Raw genomic sequence first — 9,386 nt, forward strand, 5'->3', positions numbered from 1 at the left:
AGGAGCATGTTTGGCTTTCCATATTTCTGTATCTAGTTGATGGTGCCAGTGCCTGTCACAAACTTCCCCCTGCCCTGTTTTGTGCCCCCACCCTTGGGAAGGGGCCCAAAAGCGACTCTGTACCCCCTGACAAAATTCTTCTCGGAGGCCTTGGTGGTGACACTTGACACGGGTTGTCATTCGAACGGTTTGCAGCTTGTTGACCAAAACCAGCGCCCGTGTTCAAATGAGCCGAGCTGAGGACGGCTCACCTTCCCATCGCCCAATGGGGGCCCCTCGAGGACGGGCGTCTGGCTGGATGGGAAGAAGGATAATCGGGGCATGTGGCCGCTCACCCCTAGCAGAATGTGCTGTTGACCCCCACGCCTGAGCCGCGAGGGGAGCACGCGATGCACTGCCTGCAACCCCCGTCCCTTTCCCATCTCTCGCCCCTTGCTAAGGGTGGACTATCTAGTGACAACCAAAGCCGCGAGGACATTCAAAAAGAAGGCGGAAAAAAGAGCCGCTCAGCCTCGCCTGGACCTTCTGTGACTTCGGGAGCCATCCATCACCGGGGGAGGTGCAGACCGTGGCGCGGGGGTGGGAGACGGGACTGACTGGCGACCGAGCAGCCAAAAGGGACGCCTCACGCTCGGAGCGAACGTTTGTCACTGAGAACAGCAAGTGGGTGGAATTCCTCTCTCTCTCTCTCTCTCTCTCTCTCTCTCTCTCTCTCTCACACACACACACACACACACACACACACAGAGTGTAGGATCCAGCCAAAATTCAGCAACTAAAGAAACTTCACGCCCAAATCCTAAGCATGCCTACTCAGAAGTGGGGCTTACTCCTAAGCAAGTGTGGATACGATCGCAGCCTTAGTTTCTATCGGACGCCGCACAGCACGTGCTGAAGTATTGAAATCACTGGGCTTTGCCTGCACGAGGGCGTTCCTTCCAAATTAGCCCCTGCTCATCTTACCCCCGAATATTCTCGGGGAGGGAGGAGGCTGCGATCCACACTTGATTGCACGGGGCATCTCACCGAGGTGCTAATGGGAGTCCTTTCCCATCCTTCTGCCACTCCTGCTGTGCTTCTGTTCCCAGCCCCTTGAGCAATTCTTGTGTTCACTCTCAAAAAGATGCCACCAGCGCTGCCTTTCAGGAGAAGCCCCCGTGTTCAGAATCGGGGCGCTTTCAATGGAACACGCGATCCCCTCTCTTTCCCACGTGCACAAGAAAGCTCACCGGTTCGCCACCCGAACTTGAGCCCTCGAGAAGCCGGTCGGAGACGTTTCTATAAAGGGCCACCAGCGCTGCCTTTCAGGAGAAGCCCCTCGTGGCTGGTGCACAAGCCAGAGCTCGGGGGACTCGTCCAGGCCTTGCCCAGGGACAGAGAAAGCAGCCCCTGAAGGGAGCCGGCTGGAGAGAGGCGGGTGGGGCTGCCAGCGGCTGGGTCACTTGTGCCCCCCCCCTTAATCCAGCCTGGTGTGAAGAAGAGCCGCTGGGGGAGGTTCTCGCAGCAGAAGGCTGTGGAAGAAGGAAGTCCTGGGTGAAGCAGGGCAGAGAGGCAGAAAGAGGAGCGCTGAGGGCGAAGGCCGACCAACGCTGCCAGGAAGGGCGAGGAAAGCCCCCCCCCGCGCCTTTGCCTTGGAGGCCCCCCGGACTGCACCTGAGGCTCAGCGACAGGGGTGCTCCACGATACCTGCACAGTTGCTGAAAAGAAACGAACCCTGCAAGGGCATGAGACAAAGAGGGCGAGCACATGCGCGACATGCTCTGTGCAGCCAGACAGCCATCTACAGAGAAACAAGGACAAATGACATCCGTAGCTGATATTGTTAAACGCCTTGTCAATGCATGTATCCTGCAACTCCCTATACTCTCGAATTTGTAATGGGTTGTGGGGCCCAATGTGTATGTGATTGCATGCTTCCTTCGCTATGCTGTTGCAATCGTTTGAATCAGATAAATGCACTCCGCTGCAGCTAAAGCCCCCTGCCCGCTCAGTGGGAATCTGACAGCAATTGCATCATCTCTGCGAATCGATAAAATGAAGAGCACATCAGCTTGTCTGCATCCTGCACTCCAGGTTTTCTTTTGAGATGCCTATTTATTGCCACAGAAAATGCAGCTTGTTATCTGCATTTCAGTGTTCATGCTCCTATTTAGTCCACTGTAACATTGTTGCAAGGCATTTGTATCTACATCTATAGGGCCCCTCCCCCCGCAAATGGAGGCACTTCCATCGTGAGAAATCCAAACAGGAACACGATACCTTTCTTAAGACCGAGTGGGCTAGTTTTCAAATGTCACAGAACCCTTCCTCATCCTTGTCAAGCAGGAAAGAAAACCCCGGAGCAGTGAGGTACTTTGTGACTTACACAGTTTTTCATCAGCTGCCTTATTACATTGAAAAGCAAGAAACGTGCTAGAAAACGGTGTGGCTGGTACAGGGTATCTTTTTCTCTCCCCTCTCTCTTTAGAAACTATATCATCCGACCAGGAACACCCCCCCCCCTTTCAAACCTGAAGAAGACTTCTCAGAAACTCAGGGCCCAATCCTAGCCAACTTTCCAGTGCCAATGAAGCTGCAATGCAGCCCTGAGGTAAGGAAGGCCCATCCACTTCCCCACTCCAGGATGCAGTTAGCATGACTGCATCAATGCTGGAAAGCGAGATAGGACTGGGCCCTCAGAAACTAATACACCGTGATTTTTAGTTAGTCCTAAGAGACAGGGTTGGTTCATCCATGAGGCCAACTGAAGTGGTTGCCTCAGGTAGCAGATTTCTTGGGGGTGGGGGGTCCTCATGCCTCCTCGTCTACTTGCCTCCACAAGTAGAGCCTTATGTACTCCTTGTCCTTCCACCCCCTGGTTTGGAAAAGGAAGAGAGGGACCTAGAGGAAGAGGAAACGAGGAGGGGGGGGAGATTGCTGAGCTAGAACTTTGGAGAGCGGGAGGAACAGAGGATGCGGTAAGGGTGGGCAGCATGTGGCATGATGCCTCCGGCGTCAGGAGGTCTTGGGCCAGCTCTGTGCGAAGCAGATTCTGTTTGCCGGTTGATGAGAGCAGAAGACTGTGGGGTGGGATTTTTTTTTTCATTCTGGACAGAATATATAGTACAGTAATTTGATCCTATGCGAAGGAAGGCTAGAATGCAGGCTGGCTGAATCAGGCCAGCTATCTATACGTGCCGGGCACTAGCAGAAGAGGCACGGGAAAGTGATACTTGCGGGTGTGTGGCCTGCCCCAGAACTACAATTCTAGAGCTGCAGCTTCGTCCACAAGTCAGTCTCTGCCCGCCCATTTGGAGTTCGATTCCGCTTTCCCATTAGCTGATTGACCCAAACGGGGCGGAGCCTCGTAGTATGGGGGGGGGGAAGAATCCGGTGAGAGTGTAAAAAAAAAAAATCCTGGAGTTGGTGACAGATGCTCAAAAGTTCAGAAGTTTTTCCAAATGCCTCCCCGAGTAGACTGCGGCGCAGCAAGAGGGACTGAGAAAGGAGAGACGGGGCAGCCTTTACAACCAGCACAGCGAGAGGAGGGTGGATCGCTTGCTATTTTTTCCTACCATGAATATCCAGGCTTTCTAATTTCAGTATCTTCTTCCCCCTTCGCAGTCTTCAACTTCTCCTCGGTCTTTCAGCAGCCAACCTGTTGCAGATCTCGCCGCAGAGGACGACCCGGACGCTTGGAACTGGGCAAGGAACTGCGCCTGTCTCCGTTTTTACGCTCCATGGAAGAACCCTGCTTTTCCTCTCGCCTGCGATCGCTTCCATGGAGTGCCGGTGTCTCCTTTTAAGGAGGGGGAAGAGGAGGAGGAGGAAAAGGAGACCGGGATCCCCAACATCACCCGCTCCCTGCCTCCCCAGATCGCCTTCTATTCTTTGACTCAATATTTTCCTGAACTTGAGTGGGGGAGGAGGAGACCCTCTCCAATCACTCACACACCCCCTTTGACCCCACTTTTGGTTGGAAAAAAGGAAGATTCTGGTCGCCTCGTCTGGTTCATATTTGGTTGGCGCTGGAACTACGGAGGGGGGAAGGTCTTCTGCTGGGCGGCTGGAAGGGAGGCCATGCAGGCTCGCTACTCGGTGCCCAGCCCCAGCCCGCTGGGAGTGGTGCCCTACCTGGGCGGCGAGCAGAGCTACTACCGGGCGGCGGCCGGGGGGGGCTACGCGGCCGTGCCGGCGCCGCTGAGCGTGTACTCGCCGCATGAGCAGTACCCGGGGGGCGGCCCGGGCGCCGGCGCCAGGCCCTACGGGCCGTACCCGCCGCCGCCGCCGCCGCAGCCCAAGGACCTGGTGAAGCCGCCCTACAGCTACATCGCGCTGATCACCATGGCCATCCAGAACGCGCCCGACAAGCGCATCACGCTGAACGGCATCTACCAGTTCATCATGGAGCGCTTCCCCTTCTACCGCGACAACAAGCAGGGCTGGCAGAACTCCATCCGCCACAACCTCTCGCTGAACGAGTGCTTCGTCAAGGTGCCCCGCGACGACAAGAAGCCCGGCAAGGGCAGCTACTGGACGCTCGACCCGGACTCCTACAACATGTTCGAGAACGGCTCCTTCCTGCGCCGCCGCCGGCGCTTCAAGAAGAAGGACGCGGCCAGGGACCGCGAGGAGAAGGAGCGCCTGCGCCCCAAGGAGCAGCAGCAGCAGCAGCAGCAGCAGCCCCCCGAGGGCGGCCCGCCCCCGCCCCCGCCGCCCCCGCTGCGGCCCCAGGACATCAAGACCGAGAACGGCGCCGCCTCGCCGCCGCCCGCCCGCTCGCCGCCCAAGACCGAGAGCCCCGCCACCTCCAGCGCCGGCAGCCTCTCCAGCCGCGGGGGCAGCCCGCACGGCGGCCCCGGCCCCGGCAGGGCGCTGGGCCTGGACCCGCACCCGCAGCCCGCGCGCCTGCCCCACCAGCACCCCCACGCACACGCCCACCCCCACCAGCACCCCCACGCCCACCCCGCGGCGCCCCCGGGCGCGGGGGGCTTCAGCGTGGACAACATCATCCTGACGACGCTGCGCGGCTCTCCGCAGGGCGCGGGGGACCTGCTGGCGCTGCCCCCGCCCGCCTCCGCGCCCGCCCCCCGGACCGCGCCGCCGCCCCCCTCGCTGGCCCTCAGCAGCTGCTACTCGCCGCCCGCCGCCGCCTCCCAGGGCGCGCTCTACAGCGCCCCCTGCAGCCAGGGCACCAGCACCACGGGCAGCGCGGCCGGCGGCTACCACTGCAACCTGCAGGCCATGAGCCTCTACGCCGCCGCCGGAGCCGGAGGGGGGGAGCGGGCGGCGGGAGGCCACCTGGGCGGCAGCCCCGCCGAGCAGGACCCGCTGCCCGAGTACAGCCTGGCGGCCAGCAGCAGCAGCAGCGCCTCCTCGCTCAGCCTCAGCCCTCCGGAGGCGCTCCCGCAGGGCGCGGGCGGCCGCCTGGCCTCCTGGTACCTCGCCCAGGCCACGGCCGCGGGGGAGCTCGCCCACCTGGCGCCCGCCCCGGCCCCGGCCCCGGCCGCCGCCTCGCCCTCGCCCCCCGCCGCCTACGCCGGCCCGCAGCAGGGCTTCCACTTCGAGGCCCCGCAGCGCCCGGCCGGCGGCTGCCAGGCGGCCTTCCCCGGCGGCGGCGGCCAGCCCCTGTACCGGCCGGCGGGCGCCTTCGTCTACGACTGCGGCAAGTTCTGACGCGCGCACGTAAGTCTTTCCCGCTGCGGAGGGAGGAGAGCGACCTGCCCCGGCTGCGGTCCTGGGCGCGCCTTCCCGGGAGTAAGCCCCGTTGAGCGCAGTGGGCTTGCTTCCGAGGAGGCGCGGAGAGGCCCGTGCGCTCGAGGCAGCCTCTGCGCCGCGGAGCGCGCGGAACCAAAGCGGCGCCCCGCAGTCGCTGGACTTCGCTGCGGCGCCGGCTGCGTCCGCGCGCTCCTTCGTGCTCCAGGACTGGTCTGAAGTGGAGGTGGAGATGCACAGTAATTTATTTTTCAGTCTGTACTCGGAGCTTTTGGACCAAACACCAGAAAGTGTTTTTTACCCCCATCCCCCCCAAAGCTGACTTTACAATGTCCTAAAAGGTTGATTTTTTCATTATAGATGAAAAAGAGAAACTGTATTAAATTTACTTTATCGTTTATCTTTTTACCTTTTCTAGTTGAGGCTATCTTGAAGTAATTGAAATGTTTGTTTATTAATAAATTACCATTCAATTGGACTGAGATAATTTATGTCTGGATCCTTTTACCAAATAAATAAATAAATTAAAGTGCAAGAGTTAAAACAAAGATAGTATAACAAACTTTCTAAGAAAAAAATCTAAAAGTGTATTTCCATTCCATGGCTACTCTCCTCCACCAAACAATGAAGTCAAGGCCATCAAATTGACACTTCTATCGCACTCATCATCCACCACCCCCTCAAGATCCACCACCCACATAAACTGGAGTAATCTGACACTACTAACTTGATTTGGAGCCCAAGCCTATGCATTGCATTAGAGTCAATGGGGCTTACTCCTGGCAGGTGAGGATGGGATTGCAGCCCACTTTCCTGGGAGTAAATCCTACTACACACAATGATACTTACTTCTGAGTTGACATGCATAGGATTGGGCTGATAGTGCCCATGTTGTAGGCTGTGAATAAGGCTGATTGGTGGCTCTGAGAAAATCTATTCTATTCTGTTCTATTACAACTGTAGACTTTAAACTGTATACTTCAACTGTATATTACAACTGTATACTTCAAAAAGTATAAATTTCCAACTTTTAAATTGCGGGCTAGGAGCCTTCTTGCCAGTATGGACAAGATAGCTAAAGGCTGCACATAGCCATGATGAAATTGAGGGGTTTTTTTGGGGGGGGGGGATGTCCTTTCTTTCTTGCTCATTCTCATGCCTGCAGATATTTCAGGTGAGCAACACATTGATAAACAGACCATTTAAATTAAATTGAAGCATTTGAATTTCGATCTGTTTCTCTTCCGGCTGTCCGGCTATCGAATCACTTTAACTGCAAGTGCTTCTGGTTAACTAAATTTTTCCTGGGGACAAAACTCTGTACTACATTGCATTGCTATAGTTGGTAATCTTTGCTCAATGAACATATCCTTCAGATTTATGTATTTATTTTGGAAAAAGAAACCATGTATTGCTGCAAAATTCAGACAGTAATTTCAACAGCTTTATTAAGAAGTAGACCCCCATTGAACTTTAAAGGGACTGTCTTCAGAGCAGGGCCATAGCTGGAGGGGGTTCAGGGTGGGCATTGCCACTCTGAGTCAGCAGTTTGCCTACCCTCACTTTTATGGGTCTTTGATGTTTCGCCATACTTATTTAATTTTGCATACCAGTGTATATACCTGACATAATTGCCCACCCTGAAAAATAGTTGCTCACCCAACTCTAGAATCCTGACTATGGGCCTGCTTCAGAGGAAAACAAGTTTAGGGTTGGGTTGCATGATGTGTTAAAATCAAACATCACAAAATTATTTGAAGGAGAATAAGATTTTGATTGGGATGTTGCTTGATCGTAACATGACTATTATGAATAATTATAAATGTCCGAAAAGTATTTTTAGATTTCTTCATAAGCAGTGAAATTCCCCCAAAGTGCGTATGTTATAAGAATTCTAGTGGTTTTCCATCATGTTCCTTGCCTTTGTTATTTTAAACCTCAACAAGAATCTCTCTCTGCCTCTGCTATATTCATTCACTCTCTGTCCTCCATCTAAGATATCCATTAGTTGCTTTTTTAGATTGTTCCCCCCTGTTAATGATTCCATGGGCTTTGGCATTTTTATAAAAAGCATACTGTATTTGACAAACATTAATATTTTGAGGTATATTTGCAGACTGCATCTCATTGGGCTGAAATTTAACATGGTTACACACAAAATTGTCAAGATAATTTTTATCACATAAATGTGAAGAACATTTTGGGTGAGATTAGAGCTGTATTGCTGCATAGAGCTAGGCCACACAGGAAGTGTATATGGTAAGTATGCAAAGAATATCACTTTATATATAAAACGTTTAAGTGAGTCAGAGTAACATATACACGAGCACATTTGAAGGTCTGAGTTGTGACTGTCCTATCGGTGTACTGAGGGATGACACCAGATCCAGTTTTATCCAGCCTATTGGTTCTATCTTTTGAAACAACAGCTTCTTGTTTTTCTCTAAAAGGAAAGATTTGACAGTAGTGACTGCAAGTCCCATTCACTCTCTCCTTTTAAAAATATCCTCCAGTGTTAGTTTTGCAGTCAATCCAACTATTTTGGTATATACTTGGCGTACTGTTGTGACACTTTTCATCTTTACAGAAGTTTGGAGATTCGTTAAGGAGGCGCTCCAAATTTTGAAACTTGAGCAACTGTGAGTGCTTGAGGGAGGATAAGGTTGACATCCAATCCTAAAATGCATTTTTCATGCCATCCTAAAGATATGAGAGGCTGTTAGTTTGTGGGCTTAGAATGTTTTCAACTTTAGCTCTAGTGCAGGGGTCTCCAAACCCTGACCCAAGGGCCAGATGCGGCCCGCAGCAAGCCTCTTTTCGCCTGCGGCCGGCCAACCTCTTGTCCGCTGAAAGCCTCTGGCCCACTCAGCTGAATGTGACCAGAACTGTGCTCTGATTGTGTCTGGAGAGTGTTGTGAGGGCCAGAGAGGTTGAATGAATGAGCCCATTCCATTCACTCATCTAAGTTCAATTTCTAATTTATTTATTTAAATTTTATATTTACATTTTTTTTCCCGCCCTCCACACCATGCCAGATATTTGATGCGGCCCTCTGGCCAAAAAGTTTGGAGACCCCTGCTCTAGTGTAAAAGCAGCCAAGGAAGGAAAAGACCAAAAGGCTGGAGAGGGTGGTCTTGAATGACCACATTTTCAAATCTGATTTGCTCAGGGTTTGGTCTTTGTAAGTGAGTAAAGACTTTTTTTTTAAAAAGCGCTTAAATAGGCTGTGACTTGCACTGGAACCCGTGACTCTTGTGTTGAAATTTCTAGGGAATGTCCATCATCCACTAAGCCCTAGCCCTTCCCCACACATTTCAAAGAGGTCTGCCTTTTCTGGACACCCCAAAAGTAGAAGATCCTGAATAAGTTTTTTTCCAACTACCAATTATTCATCCGCAATACTGAGATCCTATGCCCACTTGCCCAGAAGTAAATCCCATTGAACTTAGTAGAATATACTTCTGAGTAAACATGCATCAGTTTGCAGGACAGACTCCCAAGGGAGGATTCAGAGCCACAAATTCTAGAACAGTATTGTGAAGTAGTGCAATTACAGGGGGAATGGTGGGGGTTTAATGAACCCCACAGCAAACCCCTAGTTATAGTCAAATCATATCCCTATGGCCTTCTAAAAACAGCCTTCTGGGCAAGCCAGCCCAATAGGTATGGGGCTCATACCTTGCCCCCTCTGC

General features: G+C 53.1%; 1 protein-coding gene across 1 annotated transcript; it reads left to right on the forward strand.

Annotated features, from left to right (window-relative positions):
- The first annotated feature begins 3,415 nt into the window (after positions 1 to 3,415).
- Positions 3,416 to 6,172, forward strand: LOC136647858 (forkhead box C1-A-like). Its single transcript, XM_066623681.1, has one exon. It carries the CDS (start codon positions 4,060 to 4,062, stop codon positions 5,653 to 5,655), a length of 1,596 nt encoding a protein of 531 aa, XP_066479778.1. The 5' UTR covers positions 3,416 to 4,059; the 3' UTR covers positions 5,656 to 6,172.
- Positions 6,173 to 9,386: the final 3,214 nt, after the last annotated feature.

Source organism: Tiliqua scincoides, chromosome 4 (assembly GCF_035046505.1).
Source record: "Tiliqua scincoides isolate rTilSci1 chromosome 4, rTilSci1.hap2, whole genome shotgun sequence".
In the NCBI taxonomy this organism is placed as follows: domain Eukaryota; kingdom Metazoa; phylum Chordata; class Lepidosauria; order Squamata; family Scincidae; genus Tiliqua; species Tiliqua scincoides.